The sequence below is a fragment of the Coloeus monedula genome, assembly GCF_965178545.1.
Source record: "Coloeus monedula genome assembly, chromosome: 1".
NCBI lineage: Eukaryota > Metazoa > Chordata > Aves > Passeriformes > Corvidae > Coloeus > Coloeus monedula.
Genome location: NC_138781.1, coordinates 28,829,907 through 28,853,923, shown reverse-complemented (window position 1 = coordinate 28,853,923; position 24,017 = coordinate 28,829,907). Strand labels below are relative to the sequence as shown.

The 24,017-nt window shown below is 36.7% G+C and overlaps 1 protein-coding gene across 4 annotated transcripts in view; it reads left to right on the top strand.

Annotated features, from left to right (window-relative positions):
- Positions 1-24,017, top strand: part of DGKB (diacylglycerol kinase beta) — a gene marked incomplete at its 5' end in the record, with an annotated part of 302,358 nt that overhangs the window by 215,200 nt on the left and 63,141 nt on the right. For all 4 annotated transcript variants that reach the window (XM_082282403.1, XM_082282401.1, XM_082282402.1 and 1 more), the window contains 2 exons: positions 7,603-7,693; positions 13,273-13,468. In XM_082282403.1, coding sequence (XP_082138529.1) covers positions 7,603-7,693; positions 13,273-13,468 — 287 coding nt within the window. The remainder of the gene's footprint in view (positions 1-7,602; positions 7,694-13,272; positions 13,469-24,017) is intronic.

Sequence of the window (24,017 nt, the reverse complement as noted above, 5' to 3'; positions counted from 1 at the left end):
TTAAATACCTCCAGGGATAGTGACTCCACCACTTCCCTGGGCAGCCCATTCCAGTATCTAATCACCCATTCTGCTAAGAAATTCTCCCTAATGTCCAACAGCTTGACACTAGGTCCTCTTGTCCTGTCACTTGTTGCCTGGGAAAAGCACTGACACCCACCCCCTCCCCCCCCAGTTACAGCCTCCTTTCAGAGAGTTGTAGAGAGAGCAGTAAGGTGACCCCTGAGCCTCCTTTTCTCCAGGCTAAAGAACCCCAGCTCCCTCAGCCGCTCCTCTCAGAACTTGTGCTCCAAACACTTCACCAGCTTTATTGCCTTTCACTGGACTTGCTCCAGCACCTCAATGTCCTTCCTGAATTGAGGGGCCCAGAACTAGACATGGCATTTGAGGTGTGGCCTCACCAGTGCAGAGTACAGGGGAAGAATTGCTTCCCTGATCCTGCTGGCCACACTATTCCTGGTACAAGCCAAGATACCATTGGCCTTCTTGGCCATCTGGGCACGCTGCGTTCAGCGCTGCATTCAGCCACACTTGTTCAGCAGCTGTCGACCAGCAGCCACAGGTCCTTTTCTGCTGGGTCATTTTCTGGATATTCTGCCCCAGGCTGTAGCACTGTATGGGGGTGTTGTGGCCAAAGTGTAGGACCTGGCTCTTGATCTTGTTGAACCTTACACTACTGGTCTTGGCCCACTGATCCAGCCTGTCCAGGTCCCTCTGCAGAGCCTTCCTGCCCTCCAGCAGATCAGAACACTGACCCAACTTCATGCCGTCTGCAAATTTGATTATTGTACCCTCAAGCCCCTCATCCAAGTCAATAAAGATGGTAGGCAGGACTGATGCCTGGGGAACACCACTAATGATGAGATGTTGACTGAATGTGGCACCATTCAACATTGGTGTCTGGATCCTGCCATTTAGCGAGCCCAGAGAGGAGTATGTCTGTCACTTGCTCTTGAATGTATATCTTACAGGCTAGGACTCATTAAACCAAAAGAGCAACTTCAGACCCACCTTAGTAAGCTTATTTTTCCCAAGGAGACATTTTTTTTTCCTCCATACATTGGGAATCACTTTCATACTGCTTAATGGTGTAAGTGTCCACAAATTGAATTCAAATCATAGAATGCTTTGGGTTGGAAGGGATCTTGAAAGATCATCTAGTTCTGACCCCTCTGCCATGGGCAGGGATACCTTCCACTAGACCAGTTGCTCAAAGCCCCATCCAACCTGGCCTTGAGCGCTTCCAGGAATGGGGCATCCACAGCTTCTCTGTGCAACCTGTTCTAGTGTCTCACCACCCTCATCATAAAAGAATTCTTCTTTATGTCTAATCTGAATGTAGTGTTTCGCAATTTGATAGAATCATAAATAATAATAAACCTTCCATAGAGTTAGATGTTTACTACATGGAGTTTTATATTATCTGCTATGGTGTCAGGTAATAACCGCTGTCAGTGAGAGAATATTGGAAGACATGGTCATATTTTTGCCCATCATGGCGTTTCCTATATTCCTAGTTTCATTTTTAGACCTTATTATCTGTATTTTCAAACTTAAGAAATATGTGTTTTTATTTAGGTCTCTTTTAGGATTATTTTACTTCTCTTCTGTATTTTATCACCATACCTTTTTAAGTGCTGTAGAACTTCAATGCATTTTGAAATTAAGTTCCTCTGTCCTGCTCATTCTTCTCTTTCATGATTCCTCTATTTTCTGATGATGACCTCCTCTTTTTTCACATATACTTGTCAACCCTTTTTTCCCTTTGTACTGCTCACAGTTTCTCCGTGGAAATATACCTCCATTTCAGCAGGCTTTTCTGGTATTTCTGGTTCCCTGCAGAGGTGGTTCTACACATTATTCCACATTTGCTTGGAACAAAAGAGTGAACAAGGGAGAAAAGGGAGGTAAAGAGACCTGTTCCTTTTAAATATGTAGCATTAATCTATGGCTCTGAGCACCTTCCAGACTTGTGGTGGTTGAGATGATAAGCATCTACTCTTTATGAAATAGATTAAATGTTCTTTGCTACTTTTTTTTTCCTGCCATAGAATTTTCTTTTAAAAATTCATTACATTCTGTACATTGTTGTTCATGAATGCTGCTCTTAGAATGGGAGCTTTATGCTGAAAACTGTATGAGTTTATGATATAGATTGAGATAACTCTTGACACTCAATGACAAAGAAACAGTACTTTTGAAAAAAAGTTGGAATAGTCTTTAAAAAAGTATTTTCAGAAGGCAGTGCTAAGGGGTTATATTTTGGGGAAAAATATACTTTCTGGAGGAATTCAAGTTCTGCTTGTCCATGAACAGACATTGTTGCACAGATTTGTATTAGAGGTTGCTTCCTGTAGTGGACTTTTCAAGGAATTTACCTTGGAAGAATGAAGAATTCTAGTATGTTCCTGGGTAAAAAAGCTCTATATTTAGTACAGATTGAAGGATAAAAATTGACAGAACTGGAGACAAAAATTTGTTGTTTCTCTGCCACAGAATATGAAAAATAAAGCCTTCTCCGGGTCTACTTCCAACAGGTCATAATATGGTTAAATTCTGTATGTATTTTAATGCAGACGGCTAGAGGCATATTCTTGATTCAAGGCCATTCTCATGCTAAATTTAAAATCTCTGCTCAGAAAGTGTAGCTGTATTAAAACAGTTCAAAATATATGTTATCAAACACTTCTAATATAAGCAAATATACAAGTTTTTAATCCAGTCATTTTCAAAAATGGTCAAAGTATTTCAGCTGACATTTTACAAAAATAACAGTCAGAAATTTTCTGATGTAGAAATTTTAGCTGAAGTCATTGAAGCTTGACACTGCATAATTAAAGTGGAAATAAATATAATAAATTTATAAAGCAAAAAAGTAAAAAGTAAATTTAAGAAGTGTAAATAGGATGTGGTAGAAAGTGTGACAAACTTGCAAATGTAGCAATAAGCTCTTGCCCTGAGTATAGACCCTAAATGCCAGAGTAAGAATTTGTTACTTGAGTTAAAGGTACTCCTCTTTTATTGTGACCTTTTATTAGCAGCCCATAACTGGTGTATTGTTATGCATGTTCTGACAGAGTGATCCTAGTGCAATGAAGTATACATGCTCTTCAGGTGTTGAATAAAGTATTTACTATTTCCATATTTAGATACAGGACAATTTTTCAATGACATGCCTTGTAATTGCTTAATCAGAAAGGTTATATAAAATAGTTTTAGCAGTAGGGGGGTTTCTGATTAACTGATAATGGAGCAAACCCATATCACAGACTATTTTGATTATTTTGCCTTGATTACCAAATATCAGTCTGAACTTTTCCAAGAAATGTATCTAAGTTTCTAAGTCTAATATTTATCCACAGTATAGAAATGCTGTAAGAAATGGCAGTATTAGCCTTTTTATACTGTTGTTATGACCTGCTCCTGAAGGTGAGAGTAGCTGAGGATCTTGTTAACAGATCCCTTGGGGCAGATTAGAGTGAAATGACACGGAATGACCGGTCTTTATACATACATGGATATCACCACCCGTGGATCCAGTGATGAGATTTGATTGTTGCTTGGTTGAAGTGATGGCCACAGTCTTGATCTGTCAGGGCTGGGGGAAGCCCCCGAAATGTATAGTTCAGTTGGTTGATGTGCGTTCAGGTTCAGGTAGGAACACACCCAGGTACCTCCCCTGAGATGGAAGTTCAACACTGTCTCTTGAAACACTGTGGATCATGCTCAGTCCTCTGGTGGAAGGCCCCAGAAATGAGTCTGGGGGCACTTTGGGAATCTTTGATGGTTTATGATGTCTTCTAAGACATTACAGTTGCTTCTCACGTCAGCTTGGTTTAGCCAGTTATGCCCCATCAGAAGGGATGAACACCTTCAGGCCTGTGTCTGAATGTCCTGGTACTTCCCCAGGACCAGAGTTCTATACCTGAGCAAGTTGCATAACTGAGGACATTGGCATGATAAAAAGCGTTATCGCACCTAGCAAGATCTGCTCCTCACCAGCCTCTTCCCTTGCTTGGCTCAAACCCCAGCTTGATGCTAAACAGACTGGCTTGTTGTGGTCCTCCTCTAGTACTCGTCCCCTCTTCACCTGGGGTGTTCTTGGGTTTCGTCACCACACATCCAGAAACCCTCCTCCTCCCCTTCACTGGGGGGATGCAAACCTGGCCGCAGCAAAGAGCCTGCTGCTTTTGCAAATGACCAATTGTTTGAGTCATTAACCATTAACATTTCAGTCTCTCACAACTGTCTTACAAATTTATTTCATCCCTGTTAAAGAAGATCATTCCACTTGTCAGAAGATTGATCAATACTTGAGAATGTGTAACATTGCCAGCATAAAAAGTGTTTAGGTTCTTGAAGTACAGTTTTGTTTTGTCATTCCTACACCCATAGGCTGTATATTTTGACTTGCTCTAATACAATAGCAACATAGGTCAGCCTTTAATCATGACTGATGTTTTATTTATATTGTAAAGTTGTTTAAGAGTTTAGATAAGCATTTTGAGGCATATGGAAGAAACAAAAAAAACCCAAGCCCTTTTCTTTAGAATAATCCATTCCCTTTCCTATTCCAACAAAACCAGTGTCGTAAAGAAGAAGCAGGCTTCAAACTTATTTTTGGTCATCTCTTATTAAAAGCTGAGAAAAGTCTAAATCATTTCCTCTGGGAGAGAGAGAAAATATATGTGACAGCAGCCTGTGATGCAGTTTCTTACAGTTTTAATGTGGCAAAATTGTTATTAAATGTATATTTGTTTAGCAATCTAAAATTTAGTTACATTATGGAAGAAATTAGAATGGCCATGATAGTAGTTCACTAATCTTCTGAATGGATTCTTCTGCTGTTTGCTGCTGTATTGATAAGCAGATGAGCTTTACCTCTTTGAAACAGGAATGCAAGTGGAAGATATGAACTAAAGTTGAGGTTTTTATTATTATCAGAAAAATTGTAATATTTACTAGAATAATAAGACTTGTCTTGCTTATGAAAATTTCGGTATAATTTCTCTGAAGTTCTTTATTTAACTCCATTTCGTATCTATGAAAAGTTTTAATACGATCCTCTGTTCAATAAAAGATGTAGTGCATTTGAATAAAGCCATGGAAATTAATCTATTTCATGGCTTGTAAAAGAAGTTGGTAAACCATTTGGAAATTAAGCATAAAATTATTTGTATCTACATCTATCTTTGTATTTGAAAACTGGTCAAGTAAGTTGTCCTTCTATGCTTAAAAACAGAGACAGTCAACCAGAGATGGAGAACAGGCTCACAATACATTTTTCTGCCTGATAGAATCTTAGAGGTTTTATTAAAATTATAAGAAATCAAAAACTCACCTATTTACTTAATCTTCTGTCATATGATTCTACAAGGTTTAGATTTATAGATCTAAATTTTCTAGCAATCCTTGAGTGCATTGACAATGCTGGGGATTTTTTTGGTACCTGAATTTGACACAGCATATGACTTAAAGTAAATTACTTAAAAATATATGTCTATTTTAACATTGCATAAGTCAAACAGTTTGTTAGATAGAGTGCTAATAAGTGAGTCAATTTAAAGCAGTCTTTTAAATAAAGAGAAAGAAAAGATTCTTCATTTGAGGCAAAAGTAACTGAATAGCAAAAGGAAAGGCTATCAAAAGAAGATACAAAGGCTTTTTATCTTAATAATAGGATCAAAAGAAATTACAAAGTATTTTTATGAATACTTACATCAAGGTTTTTGTTGGGTTTTTTTGGTTGGTTGAGGTTTTTTGTTTGGTTGCGGGTTTTGCTGGGTTTTTTGTGGTTGGTTGGTTGGTTTTGGATGGTTTTTTGTTTCTTTGCTTTGGGGTTTTTGTTTGGTGTGGGATTTTTTTGTTTTGTTTTGGGGTTTTTTTGGGAACTTTGATTATTCATCATCCCTGTCTAGAAAGTAGTGGGAAGATAGCTGCATCCAGATTTTCCAAAGGCACCCAATGGAAATTCAAGACTTAGTTCACATTTCTTTGGAAACAAAAGGTTTCTAAATTTTTTTCTATATGTTGGCATAAAGAGAGCACTTGATCCCAGGTCAGTAGGCAGTGTGCTAACTAAACTGCAGGTGTAGAACGAACATATGTCAGACCACTTCCATTCATGGACTCGAGGAATCTGGACCTGAATCTGGCCTGAACCCTTCTGGTTGTTGGAGCTCCTTCGAGAATACGCCTTTATCTGAGAACAGGTTCTCAAAAATAGTTTCCAAATATTTTCAGATTTTCTGTGTAAAAACCTTTGGAAATTCCTGTAATTTTTTTCATCGGAAATGTGTCATTTCCTTATTACTCTTCCCAACTCTGTGTAGGCTACCAGGTTGGACATCTTTACACACCTCTAATACTGCTCCAGAAATTGCTGACTCTTGTAACAGGTTTCTGGAAATGGCCAGCACTGCAATACCTCTTTGCATTTTGTAATTCTAAGAGTCATAAAGTAGACTTTAACAACAAGTAGCCTTTTATATGTAATTTGAAATAATTACGGGTAGGATTTGTACTTTTGACATGTTTTACAATCATCTACATTTATGTTTCACTCTTCTCCACTTCTGCTCATGAAAACTCAGTTGTTTTCAAGTTAAAAGCACAATGTGCTGTGTCAGAGAACAGTTTATACAAGTGGAGAAACTGTGTTCATATCTGATTCTTAAGTGGGAATAATGAATTCTAATTCAGTGTCTTTTGTTGTGGTTGTTTAGCTTCTTTTATTTTTTTGTTACAGAATAATAATTACTCATGAGAATTCACAAAAAGTACACGTTCTTATTTGAAATGGTGCTGTTGGCGTCCTGATTGTATTTAACAGTATGCTATAAATCTGGTAAAACAGAAGTGCAGTCTTTATGTATTTAAAAAGAAAAAAGTGTAAATTCTGCCTGCTGTCAAGATAAACTAAGCGATTTACTAGCATTAAATCCAGTTTTATTTTCCTGTAGACCTGTTAATGAACTTCAAGATGCAGGCCTCATTGCCCATTTAAAATGTGTCTATGAGTGAATTACCTGGTAATACAGCTCTCCTACTGCAAAATATCTAAAGATTGTTAGATCTGGAATTTTTATTTTCTTGTAGTATCTCATCTGTCATCATGCACAATAGGCATTTGCCTTTACTTTTAACTAGCTTAGGGCAAGCTGCATTTTTGTCTTGGCTCGTCTTCATGATGGGATTGCCCTGCTTGCACATTCTACTACTCTGCAGGATAAAGATGTTAACTGTGAATCAGAAATAGTATAGTAGGTGTAAGACATGAAATAAAATCGATACATTTTTCTGAGGCATGTCACTGGTTAAGTGACAAAAAATATTCTGATAGTCACTGAAAAAGAAAAGTCAAAGGTACATTTGAACCTGTCAGTTCAACACATTCCTGTTATCCCTTTAGGGGATATCATACAACTTGACACCAACATTTAAGCTTTGAAAATTATGAGCTCATCTATTTCAAGTGGGATGTCACATGTTCCCAAGCCTTTGCCATTACTTATAGTGGAAGACAGGATGATCACTTTTGTCACATATTGCTAGTGAATAAGATCTTTCTTTTTTTCTTTTCTTTTTTTTTTCTTGTTTCAGAATGAAGAACAAATTTTGGTATTTTGAATTTGGCACTTCGGAAACTTTCTCAGCCACCTGTAAGAAGCTGCATGAATCTGTAGAAATAGAAGTAAGAAACTAATTGTTGCCTTTATCCTTGAAATGTCACTAGTTTGGCTGAAATGCAGGGAGCAAGGGTGCAGAGTGCCTGAATCCACCAAGGCAAGGCAGTGCACATCCTTTCGACCCTATATTCCAAAATATTATTTTTATCATGTCTATTTGTAGTGTAGCCCTGCACACTGGAACAAAGTTCAGTTTGATGATTAGTGAAGTCTTAATACAGTAGACAAGGTCAAGAGGTGAAGTATAACATTAGAAATCAATAGGGAGTGTGGCTAGGTCAGATGGAAAAATGAAAGACTGTTGGAGGGAGTGAGAGCTGTTGCAGGATTAAAATAAAAAAAATAATCTTATTATTTCTAGGTCCCAAGGTTTTCTAACCTTTAAAACTCAATTGCCTAAAATTGTACTTACTTTCCTGAATAAAGGTTAAAGAATATATATATATATTTTTTTGAATTATTCCCCTTCATTAAATAGCTTTTCTCTCTGCACAAGGGGTCATCTTGCCATTATACATTGAACATTAACTAAAAAGACACAGGATACTTACAGACAAAATAGGAATTTAAAATAATGTGCCACTGCCACTTTGATGGGTGCTAGGATAAGTGGCTGTATTACATAAACTGTTTGGGGGTCTGATGTTTATAAATAAGTACATGAAAAATGAGAAATGAGTGAAGATACAAACTGAGAATTTAGGTCAAATAATGAAATAATTTCTCAAGACGATTGTGGTGCTTTTCCTTTCCAGTAGTAATGAGGAACCACATGTGTAAATGGAGTATTTGTGTCACAGCATGAGGCACTCAGAGAGGTATGGTGGGAGCTATGAGAGTCGAGTCAAAGCTTCCTAAAGGATGAAGTCTGAAATGATCTGAAGGAACCATGTGCCTGGTAGCAGAACAAGTAGAATACTGAGACTGAAACTGTAACACCAGCAGTACCACACTTGCCTGTTATGCTGTTATGTTTCTCTTCGAAGTGAAAACATGTTCCTCACATGTTAGATTAAAATATAATAAAAATAAAACAAAACTCCAGCAAAAACCTTAGAAAAAACACTTAACCAAAAAATCCCCCTTGTTTCCCAAGAGAGTGCTTCCCATACATGAGTTTAAGAAAACGTAGCATGAAGAATATTTTGTTAGTTATTGGAAGAAATACTTACCTGGTTTGATTAGATTTGAATAAACTGCAAGTTAAATGTACCTTTTGATTAAATACAAATTGAAGAGCAGGGTTTCCCAATAAAATATTAATATCTAGAGAAAATCATACATATTCTGATACATACTAAGATGTGAACCTTAACCATATAATTGGAACCACTGAAAGTGTTAACATCACAAAGCAAACAAGTCAGTATACAAGTTTGTGGTGCTGCTCGTATCAGTTGTATAATTATTACCAATTCATGTCAATAACTATTATTGCCAATAAAGTGTTACACTGCCAGTATATGAGATGTTTTTTAGTATTCACTTCATCTATCCTGGTCATTACCATTAGTCATACAGTGAGGAACAAAAAGCATAGTTTCCAAAATTTACAGGAAGTGTTAGGAGGTAGTTATTCGCATATTTATTTACAATGAGTAAATTACAATGCTTGCCAGTATGCTTGTATCTAATGTTTCTTGTTTGAACATTATCAGCATTTTGGAGTAGCACCGTTTTAGTCTGATTTTTAACCTGATGCTCCTTGGGGATGTCACTGTAAATGGGAGGTTGATGTATAGACCACATTTCACTCCAGATAAAATGCACAAAGAATGTGTTTGCTCTACAGCCAAATTTTGAATGCACAATGCTTGGGAAGATTAAGGGTCTGTATCTCTGAGCCGTGAGACAGTGATCTAATGTTCTCTGGGCAAATATTTGTTCAACCATATATTTGATTTCTAACCTAATTAAGCTTGGTTTTTCTGACATACATTCCTGACTCATGTTCTCTGTTTTCTTCTGTATGAGTTTGAGATGCAGAAAAAATTGGACACAATTCTTATGTTATCCAGAATAAGATGGATTTTTGTTTTCAAAATGGGATGCAAGAAGTTGAGGAGAGGTTGTAAAGGAAAAGAAAACAAAATGAAACAAAAAAAACCCAAAAATTAGGACAAAATTAAGTATTTATTTTCAATAATTATGTGTCAGTAAACAAGGCAGAAGCTTTTATAATTTAGAGAACTTGCACTTTATTTAGACTTCAGAAAAAAAGAAAGGCATGTGAAAGGTATTTAATGAGAGTAGGTATAGATGCTGTGTAAGTAGGGGTGGCATGGACAATATCTGCAATGCTGTAAAAGCGTAGTGGGACCAAGGTAAGCCTTCTATACCACCTGGTATTACTGGGCAAGGTAAAGGAGTTTAAAACATTCCTGTGCACTTGCTTGATATTGCCCTTGGTTTCGCAGCAAAGCCGTCATACCAGCTCTTTTCAAGCATAGATACGTATTTTCTCAACAGAGAGATGATCTGAAAATATTTGATATGATAAATAAGACATAAACAATAATACCCAGGAAGTGACTGAGGCCAGAAAAGAAAGTAAAAAAGAGTTAGAAGAGCTAGCATTTCCTTTCTAATCTAGGTAGACATACTCCACATTTTAAAAACATGCTTTTGTTTTTACAGCACCATTACATTATTTGAAATAAAAAGAAAAAAAAAACCACGCAGAACACGTGTGTTTTGTTTTTGTAATAGAGGAATGTGTTAGGACTATGCAGAGGTACCTGTAGGGCAAACTTTTTGGCTGTGTACGAACAAAAGAAATGCTCCTTTTTTCTTAATTCAGAAAGTTGCTCATCACTGTGGGACTCTGAGGCCTCGTCACATAATTGTCTTAGTGTACTACCTGCTGTGCTCAATATTGAGTGAAAATGGAAGCTAGACCCCGCGCCATCCTATTTCACAATTCTTCTTTTATTTAAATAATTCCAGTCAGTTTGGGGGACGCCAGACCTTTATAAATTAACAGCAGGGAAATACCAAAGGTGTCAGATTGCATATTTATCATCTTTCTCGTGTAATACTTAAATATGTATTAAGAAGTGACTGACATAAATTAGGCAGATTTCAGAAGCCACAGGCCGTGGCTTGTAGAGGACCCCCTTCTGCTTGACATTTCATCCTTGTCAAAGATCAAATTATTTTAATTTAGGCTGCAAATTATAAGAAATGAAGACTTCTTTGTGGGAATTCCCTGTGGTAATCTGACTTTTGTTGTTACTGCTGCTTGTCAGTGTGCAAAAGATATAATATGCATGCAAATAAGGTTAAAAAATATGTACTATCTAATTATCCAGCCAGTACATTCCACTTGAAGACAGTGGGAGGCCTGACACACAGTATGTGTTTGATTCATTGAGGCCTGCAGGGTATTTACACAAGATTACTTTTAATTATGAAATTAATATCTGTTTATCTAGAATGTATAGCAGTAAGTGAGCATACACATGAGCAGAATTTTTAGCAAAATAAATCATCTTAGTATTTAATACATATAAAATACCAGAGAAAACCACAGATTTGCTTCCAAAAATCACAGTGAAGACCTATGCCTTTATTCTTGTAAGAAAAGTGTTATTAAAAAGTTACACTTTCAATTACAGTAGTTGCCACAACTGCCAATTCACTTTCAGATATGCCTTTTGACTTTAAGGGTTTCCCTGTATGAATATAATCCACAGGTTTAAAATTTAATTCTTGAAGAGCAAATATGAAATGGAAATCTTAGTGTTGAAATTGTTCTCTCTTCAGATTTATGCTCTTCTTAGAAGAATTAAGATGTGTGTGCATTGTAATACAGTTCTGTTTTATGATCTCAGAAAGTTTAAGAATAAACAATTATTCACAGTTGTTCTTGAGTTGTACTTGGCTTTTCTTCTTCGAAGCTGTGATAAAGGTTTAGGCAGAGAGCAAGAAGTGCCAGTGACCCACAGAGCAGCAAGCTGCAAGATGTCAGTGGACTACCACTGAAGCATGCTTAATTATTTTTCCCGTTTTCTTCCTGATTATTGTATATTGGAATTGTAAAATAATACTCTTAATTAATTTGAAATGGATGGCTAGATCTTCTACAAGCTTGCAGAACATTGCAGGAGTAGGATCTAATGTATTAAAAATGAGCTGCTCTACACTGTGGTGCGTGTGACTTGCCAGGATATTGATATACACTATGTTGTTTTTTAAGCTAATCTATCTCTAGCCGAGGTGCAAGTACATGAATCCTGGGCAACTGGCTGGTTCAGAGAACTCATGAGTAGAAATGGATGCTTTGCTTTCCACCTGCAGGTTCTGCTGTTGTAATATGAAGTTGGGTTTTTTTTTTTCTCTTGAAGAGGTTCTTCAGTATTTTGCTACATTTTATATGGGTTAAAAAATTCCTAATGTTGGTAGAGAGGAGGACTTAGCTTGAGTAAATTATAGCCAGTGAAGGCTAGGTGTATGCTGTTAAGCTAGGTTCATCTCATGCAGTGAGTCTCAGGTAAACTGTATCCGAAAATGTCATAGGCTTCAACCACCTGAGAAAATGTTGCAGTTTGTCACTGAGCAGTCTGATATGTTAGGATCCCTGAGCTATTTTCCAGAAGTGAAAAAATGGTCCCATTATAAGATAAAATGGGAAGCCAGATTTAGCAAAGAAATGTACTTGTATAAAATGTCTTAATCTCCAGGGTTGCTATAGGAAGCATGAGAAATACACACTAATGACACGGGTTATGATTCCAGCACTGAAGGGACTATGCCATGGGCTAAGATTACTTCTGTGTGTCCAGTAAGTCTTGGAAAGGTTTTAGACTGCTCATTCCTCCTCTGTAGCTCCTTATCCTATGTTTTCCCTTAGTAATGATGCATATTTCAGAGAAGTGGTTGGTGAAGGTTCTGGGGTAAGAAATGCTGTAGTAGCATCAGCAATTGCTGTACCCACTTCTACTAATTTTATCTCTTGCTAGGAGCTACTAGTCAGGCTGGTATGCTTGTTGTGCCTTTGGATTTAAACTAATGCCTGTGTGATGTTCTGTGCTCTTGGGTCTTGCTTAGACTCCTTTCCAGAAGTCTGTATATTCTCTGCATGCAGGGACTTTGTATTCAGTTTGTTGTGGAGGGGACTCAGTTGTTAGAGTGACAAGTATCCTTGCAAAATCATAAGGCAGAAAATTCAGCTGGAAAAGGCAACAAAAACCCTCCAGTTATTGATAAAGAAATTTTGGTAGTAAAAACATTTTTCTGCTAATAGCTGTAGTGAAGCTAGAAATATATTTTACTTGGGTCAGTGAACAGGTATCAGATAACAAGACAGTACCAAATGGTCCCACACTTAAGCAATCAAAACCTGAATAGCAATCATATTTTACCTTCTGAATGATGATCTGTTCTTATACCTCCTTTTCAGGTACAAAATTATTCAGGTACAATCTTAGGTATAAACATTGAATAAACTATTAGCAGTGTTAAGAATGATAAATTGCTGAAGAAAAATATCTGAGAAAAAGAACATTCAGAGTTTTCTTTCTCTCATACTACTTTCTCTCTCTTTTTCTTTTTTTTTCCTTTTTCTTTCTTCCTTTCTAATCAGTGTGATGGAATTCAGCTAGACTTAATCAATATCTCTCTGGAAGGAATTGCCATTCTAAACATCCCTAGCATGCATGGTGGATCGAATCTTTGGGGAGAGACAAAGAAAAGACGTAGCCACCGTCGGACAGAAAAGAAGAGGTCAGATAAAAGAACCACCGTTACAGATGCCAAGGAATTGAAGTTTGTATGCCAAGGTAAGCTTACAGATTGATATGGGCTATCTGGCTCCATAATGTCAACTTGGTTATATAATTGACCTTGTCAAGAAAAAGGATAGGCAGTTCTTAGATATTTCCTTTCTTGTGCTTTTAGCTTTCTGATGGGAAGCACTGGCACAAGGGCACAAAGAAAGACGTACTGCCAATTGCAGTCTCTATACTTGCAAGCCTGCCTCAGGTATTACCTGTTACACAGTCTAATCACATCATGTGGCACTGTTTGCTACTGTGACATTCAGTCTAGAGGTAGTTGGAGATTTTAGAGTTGGAAAGTGCTTCCCAAGCATTTATAATGCTTCTTAATAGCAGTGTGCATAAAACTTGGGGATAATTGTGCCGTTTCTAACAAGCTCTGGCCAGAGGCAATGGAAGTTACTTCAGAGTGAAAAGAGCAAGCTGTCTATACATTTTATATTACTATGTTGTAATGCTGTAATCAATCATTGAATACATGTGCTGTAGTTGGCTTGCACAGGCATGATAATTTTTTTCAGGGCTTATATACCTTCCTGGTGATTAGAGGCGCTTTCTCAATAAATTTTATTATTAAACATAACTCTTGACAAAACCAATAATAAATAATAATCTCTATTCTTCTCTGAGAATCTGAATACTATGCATTGTAACATGTGACTGCCCATCACAAGTCCAAACGATTATAAGCCATCACTCTCTTCACACCAAAGAGATGGACAGACCAGACTTTGAAAATGTTTTGGGGTTTTGTTGTTTGTTGGTTTGTTTGTTTGTTATCTTTTTACCCTACAAAAAGGATTATCTTTTGCTTCAGACTATCTTTCTTCTCCTCTTCATTCAGACTGTATAAAGATTAGGACTTTAACTGTCTCATGCTATTGGGATCCTTTAAGTAGTTTTGAATATCCTACTGCTACATTTCAGCAACAGTAATTTTTAAGTCACTAGTTATAATATAGTTCATTATTATGTATTGTAGTTTTAATTCAGCTAAATTATCTGGATGACAAAAGTTTAGGAATAAAGTAGTTTTTTATGGCTGAGGGGCTTCAATAGGCACTAGCATTCAATTTCTGTGAGCTTTAGCAATTTGACATATGTTCTCAATATCTCAGTGTGACTCACCAATACACCCTGTCAGCCAAAGTCTTACCAGGCACTAAGCTTCTGTGTATGCTTCAATTCTGAGTTATGCCCTGATGTTCAAGAGATGGAGGCTGCTGTGTAAAGGGCTCACCAAATTTTTTCCTTTTGTTTTGCTCCTGAACATAGGGAGACAGGACGTTTATCTTTTTGATAGTAGTGAAGCAGACATTATCACCTGTTTAATTATTGAAATTATGTGCGTCTTTGATACATACGTAACAGTGATTTCAATCTACTGACTACAACTGGTGTATTAAAAGGGCATTGCTACACTCAATTTCCATTTTCCTGAACAGAAGAAAATGAAATTATAATAAAAATATTAAAGACTGAACAGAACTTCCCATATTACCTGTTGAAATGTTCATAGAGCAGACATTAGGCACCTTACTTTAGAAAAACTGTGCTCCTTACTTAGTTTCTAATCACTTGATGTACACTATGGATGGAAGTAGCTTCATCCAAAAGGCGATTTTAAAGCAGAGATTGACTTCTCAATATCAAAAACCAGAGCACCTCTCGCATCACTGAGTACATAGATAGTATTATTGTTTCCATGTACAGTAGCATTCCAGTGCTGAGCAGGAGTACCCTTCTTGGATTTCAGAGTAGTCCGTATTTATTTCGTTCCAGTTTGAAACACTGGGCAGTCTTGAGCATGCAAAGTGGATTCCTTTTAAAGGTGTGGAGTGGATGGGTTTGGGAGGTACATGCTCTGACTTCAAGTGGGTGTTTAGTCCATGAAACCAGGTTAAAACAACTCAAAATAAAACTCAAAAATGAAGGTGGTGTGAAAATTTCAGAACCAACTGATTAGCTTTATGGATCCACTCCTATTTTATACTGCAAGGAAGACTCACTTAATTCTGCTAGCTAAGATCAGTTCTTAGGCTGAGTGTGCTTCATCAACTCAGAATTCAAGATTATTGCTGAATAATGGAGTTCAATCAATTTTATGTCTAGGTTTCTCAAATAGTTTTGTTAAATCTGAATCTACTCACTGGGGAAATAACTGACTGTCACTTGAAAGTGTTATGATTTTTTCACTAGCCGATTGTTTTCTTAGGCACTATGTACTTTTGGCACATTGTACTTTTTAGTTTGAAGAAAACATTTTGCTAAGTATTAATACCTGGTGCAGAGATAGGTATTGCTGTATTGAGAACCATGATAAATACATGCTTGTTAACTTCTATTTATTAACTTATTCTGAATAAACACCCATGCAGTTTGGTTTATGTACAAATAAAGCGTCTAATCATTTGACAACTAAACACTTCACTTCCTAGGAGACAGCAATCAATCCTCATGTTTTCCTATGGATACCTATATATATAAGATTTTGGTGTTGAATTTTGTTTGGTTTTTATAACTCTAACAGTATTATATGGGACTCCTGAGTGTCATGCACATTTACTTTTAGACATTTTCAATTGCAGTACAACTGTGGGTTTTTCAGCTGTATATCAATCTGTATTCTTGTCTCTGCTTTTATGGTTTTATAACTTGACCATAAATACATGAATTGAAGGTTAGTACTCTGAGCCCTTAGGTGGGGTGCTTGCATGGACTATTGGAAGCTGTCTCCTCGCTCTGTTTAGTTTGTTGCCCCCGAGCATGTTGAACAGCCCCAAGGAGGACTTCACAAACTGCCCAAGAAACCTCTATGAGGTCCTGGTGCTGTCTTCCCCATGCTTTGTGTACAAACCATGTACATGCAACACGATCATCGCTGCAGGAAAAAGGGTCCAGTTTCTGCCAAATCTTTTTTCTTTCTTAAATATCTGTACAACACAGGGAAGGTATATTCCTCTGAGCCCACTCCCCTCTTCTTTTTTTCCTATTTAGCGTTGCCACCTGTTGATGTGAAAGGCTTGTATTTTCTTTGCACTTCCTATTATCCTCCTCTGCACACTCAATAGCCAGACCATAATTTGCACTTTAAGTAATCAAATGGATGTCTGCTTGGAAAACAGTCTGGTTATGTGCATGTAGTCTGAAAAATAATATACTGAAATGTAGTGGTTTAAAATGTGCGCTATTTAAATACATTCCCTGCTTATCTTATTAGGGGTTTGTGCGTGTATGCTAAAGAGAAATATTTGGCAGTCAGAGCATATAGGTATGTGTGCCTGTGTATTGCATTTCTGTCTAACTAGTAACATTTTAATATAAAATATATATGAAAGTGTATTTGTCTGATTACATTATTACTAATTGGAAAAGAAAAAAAACACCCAAACATATTTAGCTGTAGTGTACTAAGTATTATCATTTTCCACTTCTTAGTGGAAAAAGTACTACAGGTTTCATTTTACCTACTGCGTAGAACTAGAGGGGATCTTTCATCACATTTTGTTAGGCTAAAAATTATGTGGCCTTTTTATAATTTAATTCCATTTTAATTTCTAATCTATGAGTACAATTTCTATTGTACAATGTCAATGCATTTGGAAAAAATAAAACTACAGATATATGTTACAGTTTGTGAAAGTAGATGACTTAATGTTTTCACGTCATAAATCTCATACTTTCAATGTTTCCATTTGTTGTTTTATTTAAAGTCTTCTAGTATGAATATATCTATGATACATCTATCCACAGGCCATTTACAGATTTTAGTTACTGTGAACTACCCTTGAACATTATTTGGATAGGAATTTTTTTGGATATACGCAGATACTGATAAATTCCAAAAGTCAGTACTTTGAAAAGATTGACATACTGCATAGAAACAAAACTATGAGTTGAGAAACATAAATGCAAATAACTGCGCTACTTGGTTGCAAATTGCATCTAAAACATAAGTTAAATCATGACAACATGGCTCACATGAAAAATGCATACCCCTTATGTTGAGTCTTAAACAGTTTTCTTCCTCACAGAAATTCTAAATAAAATTTTCAAATCTTTTGTGACAAAAAGGAATTTTTTTTTTTTTTTTTTTAATCTCTCCAGTAAACTTTTCGCTAAGTGAAGTTTCCCTCGGGGTGGATGTTGTTATGCTTTTGATTTCCTTAATTAGGGCCCTGTCCTGAAATGGAATCCCTTTTAAACTCTCTTCAGATTTGATGGCAAACAAATACATAACTTGTTGTAACTTTCCACCACCTCAGTGGACTCATACTTGAAGACAATATCTATGAGCTGTTAATGGGTGAAACCTTTAAACTATAAATATTTCAGTGCAATACTTTTTCATATTTATTTTGTATATCACCAGGCACACTGATACTTAACCAAGTACTTACCAAGTTGATCTGTGCAGCTTGTTAAGAGCTGCAGTGAGCTGTCACTCCACAGACTATTAGACTAATTCAAGACCATGTGCATTCATGTCACAGCACCTAGGCATAAACCAAGCTTACCAATATGATTCAATAACTCTGTGTGGAAATCTCTTTTAATAACTGCATTATGATTTTCTGAATGGAAATACAGTAGCTTTGGAGATGGAATAATGCATATGCGGGCAGTTCACTGCAGTTAAAAGTAGTTCGAAACATGCAGAGACTGTGAAGACCTTAAAACACTTCAAAATATCCATAAATATTAAAAGAATAGAAAATGCCTTTCTTATTAGGTGTCAAATTCTACTCTACAGGGAGAGAGAAGCTTCCCTATAGATAGGGGATTCCTGACATGTCCCCTAAACAGCTTATAACTTTGTGAGCTAGCTGCTTAATTTAATTTATGGAGATCTTTCATAACCTATACTCTGGCTAGGTGACCTTTGCTTGTTAAAAAAGTTGAAACTGTGTACTGCATACACAGTCTGTGTAATATATGCACCAAATGTACACAGTGTATGTTCATTATTGGTAGACTTTAGGTTATTTTTGACAGGGTAAGGCATGTATAATGAACTCTCTATGATAATATTTTTATTAAATATTATTGATAATGTCATGGCTACATAAGGTAATAGCCCTTACTTTGTATCTTGTTTAGACAGCTTTTTACAACATAGACATTAACACATTACCACAGAGAAAAAATTCTAATTAGATCTATTTCATAACTGGTCTATGTTAAGACATTCAACTTTTAACATTAGTCTAAACATTAGAAAAAAATTTTTAGATTTATTCAAACAGTAATTTTTTCTTGTCCATGCATGTGCCACTTCTATTCTGAAGCTTTAAACTAAAGGGCACGCATTTCTGTGTAGAATTTTTTGTTACTATTTTGGGAGTGTTGTGTGTTGTTTACAGTAAATGAAATAATTGTGAGGGCTGTTAAGTTAGTGTGGCATAAACTTCAGTGTCTAAGAAATCAGCCCTATAGCCAGTAGATAGAGTCACCTCAAGAAAAGTGTTTATCCTGCATTCAAATAAGTATCTAAGGTAGACAGAATAAAATGCTCACTGGAGGTGACTCTTTCTCCAGTTCAGTAGAACCTAAGGAATAGGTTGGGTTAGACACCTCCTTTCCTGCTAACTAGATGGTGAGATGAATTTCTGTATGTTCTGCATGTGGAGACAGTTCATCAAATACTTAAACAGTTCTTGGAGCAGGAAAGGGAATTGGGCACCACTGCCAGATAAGACTTGTTGAACTGAGCCATGCTTGCTTCAATGGATCAGGTGCTGGTGTGTCCCCTGTCTTTCATTAGCTCTGTGGCCACCAATCTACTGAGCAGAAATGACTGTGGTAGAGGATCTGTCTGTCCAGTTTGTGGAAACCCTGTTTGGAGTGCGGTTTCTAAGTGCTGGGGACTAGAGCAGGGGAACACCTGTTTTGGATATTATTGTATGAGCAGTGTTGGGAAATAGGATAGTATTCAGTGGCATTACATACTGCCCCATATTTAGTGTGTACTGCATTATTTTGTCACCTTTTAAACATCTGAATGGCATGCTGAGTATCCCGTATCCTTTGGGTGCATTTGCATTGCAGCACTAATTGTACACGGGCCTCTTCCACCTGCTGAGCAGCAGTGACCAGCCACTAAGTAGGAACTTGGTGGGCAGTGGGAGCTGCTGTCTCCCTGAGGCAGCTGCAAGGTGCAGCTCATCAGTGTGTGAGGTGTTGGATCTCTGGCTTTGCTGAAAGTTCAGCCTGGGCAAGGAAGCCTTACTGATTTCTCCCAGTGGAAGCACCTGTTCTTGCAAATCCAGGACTTGTGTAAGGCAAGATGCAACTGAGAAGTTCCTTCTAGTGATACTTATTAGTTTCCACGTTTTTGTTGGTTCTTCTAGAAACTGTGGAACAGAGTGCTCCATACTGTGATGTGTTACCACTAATCAGCAGCTTCTTATCTCTCTGGAGGCAGTGATTTGGGGAGGGGGGGATAGGGGAAGGGAGAAGAAAATTAAAAAGAGAAAACAAGGGATGTAAGAAATAAACATTGAAGTTTCCCCACAGTAAAAAGGTAGAATTGTAATTTTCCTAACTCAAAACTGGATTTTGGCTGACTGTCTGAGGGAGAGGTTGGTATTCAAATGTTTTTGTCCCATATTAGCTAATGAAGGTTGTGTGGCCTTGGCTCCTTGTTTTTGCTTCATGCTCATATTTACTGGAACAATATATTGAGATGTCATAAAGGGCTGAATGGCACTTTGTCCTAACCGTTTAGTTAAATTGTGCATAGCACCATTAGTTTGTAAGATCTGTGTTCAAACATTTACTTTACCAAGTTGTTAAAGATAATACAGGTTTCCAAATAGGAGAAGGTAGGCTGGAAAGTCATGATTTTATTATGCTATTGAAAAGGCCTTTTCCTGTCTTCTCTTCCACCCTCACTAACCCCCTATGCCCCCATCCCCAGTGGTAAAGTTTTGCGGTGCCATTATCTCTCTCCCCTTATCTTTAAAAGAGGCCATGTTCAGTCCTAGCCTTGCTCCTACAAGTAGTTCCATCGGAATGCAAGATGGAGCCCATAATTCATAACACAATTTTAGTCTTTCAGAAATATAAATACAATGCCTTTTGGCTGTGAAACATTGAGTTTATTGTTATTAGAAAGTAGTAGGACCTTAAAAAATGGCTTGATAGTCTGATTTGGTTTTATATTTATCAAGCATGTATATATGTTTCTGTGCAATATAGATCATAGCGGAAAAACAATTTCCTTTTATTTAAAAGGCACTTGAGATTGTCATTGTATTATACTTTTTGGTGCACAGAATGTTCATTTTCTTTCAAACGTTATTCATCGAAAGAGGATAATTATGGTGTATTTCACAGTCTGCCAGAAGGAAAATGTATCTTTGAAAAGTTTCATTTCCCTTAAGTTGCTCATTTTCTATAGGAAGACAGAGCTATTAAGTAACATACCCATGACAAAGATTGATTAAAATGGCATAAAGGACTATCTTATCTCTAAGTACAGGGATTTACATGTATAACTCCTATGACATTAAATGCAGTAGGTGAAATTAGCTATTGTATAAAAAAAAGTCTCAGTAAATTGGTTCATACAGAGAAAAAGGTGAGGGTGGGAGTGATGGCATGTTAAGTAGCCATGTTAAGAAGTAGGAAGTTGCTTATTGCTTCAGGATACACCTACCACATAGCATCCAAATAATCACACCAAGTTCTCTGCTGTCAGCATTACTGCGTTGTTCTGCTGGGACTTTGGATGCTGGAGTGGGAACATCACCTTGCTGATGAGCATTCTCATATTGGGCCAGCCACTTAGGGTAGCTGAGGCTTCTCCGCAGCGTTCAAGGTGTATTAAGCCTGGGTCTGGCTGACCTGGAACAAAGGATGTGCTCTAATGTGCACCTTGTGCGGGGCCTGTGGCACATACCTCAGCACAGGTGTCTGCAGAAGGTTAGTATGACCTGTTCCACAGTATTCCCAGTGCTTAACTTGGCTTTGCTAGGAGCCCTTCATAAGCCTTGCACCTCATTAACCCAGGTAAATGAACACTTACCTGTATGCCAGCCTTTAGTTAAGTCATAAATGACAAGAGATGTGAATGCAATATCCGGATATTTTGTTGGAGTTTTTTTCCCCTATCCACTGCAGACTTAGTAACACATATCATTCTTTGTTGTAGAAAAAAAACTGATCAGCTCACCCAGGTTTTTTTCTTTTATTTTTCCTCCTTTTTTGTTTTTTTTAATTTTTTTCCCATTTGTAGTACTGAAGGCAATGGTTATCCTGCTACTGATAGACAGACTTGACTGTCATTTGAAAATACACCTGGCAGGATGTGAAGCTCTAAAACTATCTCATTTTTACATGACAGGAGAAGCTAGTGTTTGCCTTTTGTGCACTCTTTCCTTGAGTCTTTCCTCCATGTTGATCATGCTCTGACTATACTTTTGCTACCATGTGTCAACTACCATGTCCAGCTTAGCAGCATAACAGTAGATACAGCAGATGAGTCGCTGTTATTTAAAAGTACCATGTCATGCCTCAAATACAGATATTTGAGTAAGAGCATTAGCACAAGTCATAAGTCCTTTTGCTCCTCTTAAGGAGGGTAATTCCACTGAAATTACCGGATTTATATGAATGAAAATAAAGTACCATAGCTTAGGGCAGAATTTCACTTTTTTGTTATATTGGAATGTGGCTGGAAATAATTAGCAAGTCTCAGATTAAAACTACTACTACTATTACAAATATGAGTGCATGTGTGTGTATTTTTTATAAAGATAGGTTTAACTGACACTTTGGGGTTTGTAATCATGTAAATATGTGCCTTTTTCTCTAATTCACCAAGAATTCCATAGAAACAAGTGAATTAATTTCTTAAATTCCTCACTGAATAAATCTACATTGTATAGAGTTAAGTACACAAACTTTTTTTTATTCTCATACTTTTTTAGGGTTTAATGTTTTTTTTATTTTCTCCTGCTGTATAGTGGCATGAATAACAATTATTGCAGAAGTGAAATGGAACAGAAAGTAGCCCCATCTTAGTTATAAAATAACCATATCCTATTATGGTACTTTGATACAGAGTTTTTCTTTAATTAACAAAGTGAAAACATCTGTTACTATCTCAACATACATTTTGAGTTTCATATCAGTTTTAAAATTCATGTGTTTCTCAGCTTCTGAAGATTTTCAGTTATAAATTATTTGTAAATGTTAGTTTTCTTCTGAAAGCTTACAAAAAGTCAGCAATTAACGAACTACAACAGGTGTTTCCTTTCTTGGGGAAAGGAATGCATGTGATTATTGTAATTTAGATTCCTGTGTGAGTTAAGGAATTGGCCTGTTATTAGAAAACATTGCAAGCACATGGAAAATGTTTAAAATTAAGTGGAAAGGTTGCATGAATTTAAGACAGAGATAGGCTTAACCCCTTCAGGCTCTCTTTACATGTGAGTGATACTTGCATTTATGGCTTAGATTTACACTAAGAGATTTTTGACGCCAAAGATATGCTTTTATATTGTGACCTTTGCATTAAAAGCTTCAATAACCATTTTGCAGTATTCAGTTTGTGTAATGGCAGACAAGCATTCCCTAGGAATACTGATAGCATATTACTCAGATTGTTTGCTCATTTAACCCTGCCCCAGGTGCCGGAATCTTTAGATTAAAGATACAGAAATAAAAATAGAATAGCCTAGCAGACCATTTTTGGCTGCTGTAACACATAATCATATCCTCTGATCCATTCTAGTTTTCTATTAGTTGTTAATAGAAGATTTCAAGTTCCTTGAGTGTCTGCAAAAGGTGTCAGATTGACAGCAATTTAATTTTGAGTAACAGGAGAGACAGCTTCAGTTAATGCACACATTAGTATTACTGATAAAAAATTATGTAAAATATTCTAAAAATATTGATGATTTGAAGAACCTGATAAGACCTCAGGTTGTGTGTATATACATTTGCATTACTTACTAGAGGTAGAAGTAGAGTTTACAAGAGGAAATTAGTGTTTGGAGTGTAAAAAAGACAAAAATGTGATATTCAGTTTGTTATATTAAAAAGACTGAATTTGTTCTCTTAGTGGTGGGTTTTTTTCCTTCACTCTGCAAAGGCTTGTATTAACCAAAGCAGTCAATTGCAAGTAGCTATAAATATATATTGGAGTCATGCAAGTATTTTACTAGTGCCTAATTACTCTGCAAGGAGATAGGGCTTTGGGTGGGGTTTTCCATACTTGCTGTTAAAATCAATTTAAAGATTTCTTTTTCCCCCCCCTTCTTTTTCCATTTGTTTTCTTTAATCAGTGGTCAGCTAGCAAATATGCTATTAGCAGAATACTGTGTAGGAAAAGCACCAACAAAAAGAGCTGTTTGAATTTAGCATTGTTTCAGTCACATATTGTGGAGACCAAGTGTAAATCTGGTGATTTTGTGCACTTGTGCTGATGATAGTAAAATTAAAGGAGAGGAGGTTTGGTCAAACGATGTCATCTCAGTGACCTGCTCAATTTTTTACCTGCTGCCTTTAAATCATAACCTCCCTCCTGACACTGTTGAGCATTGCC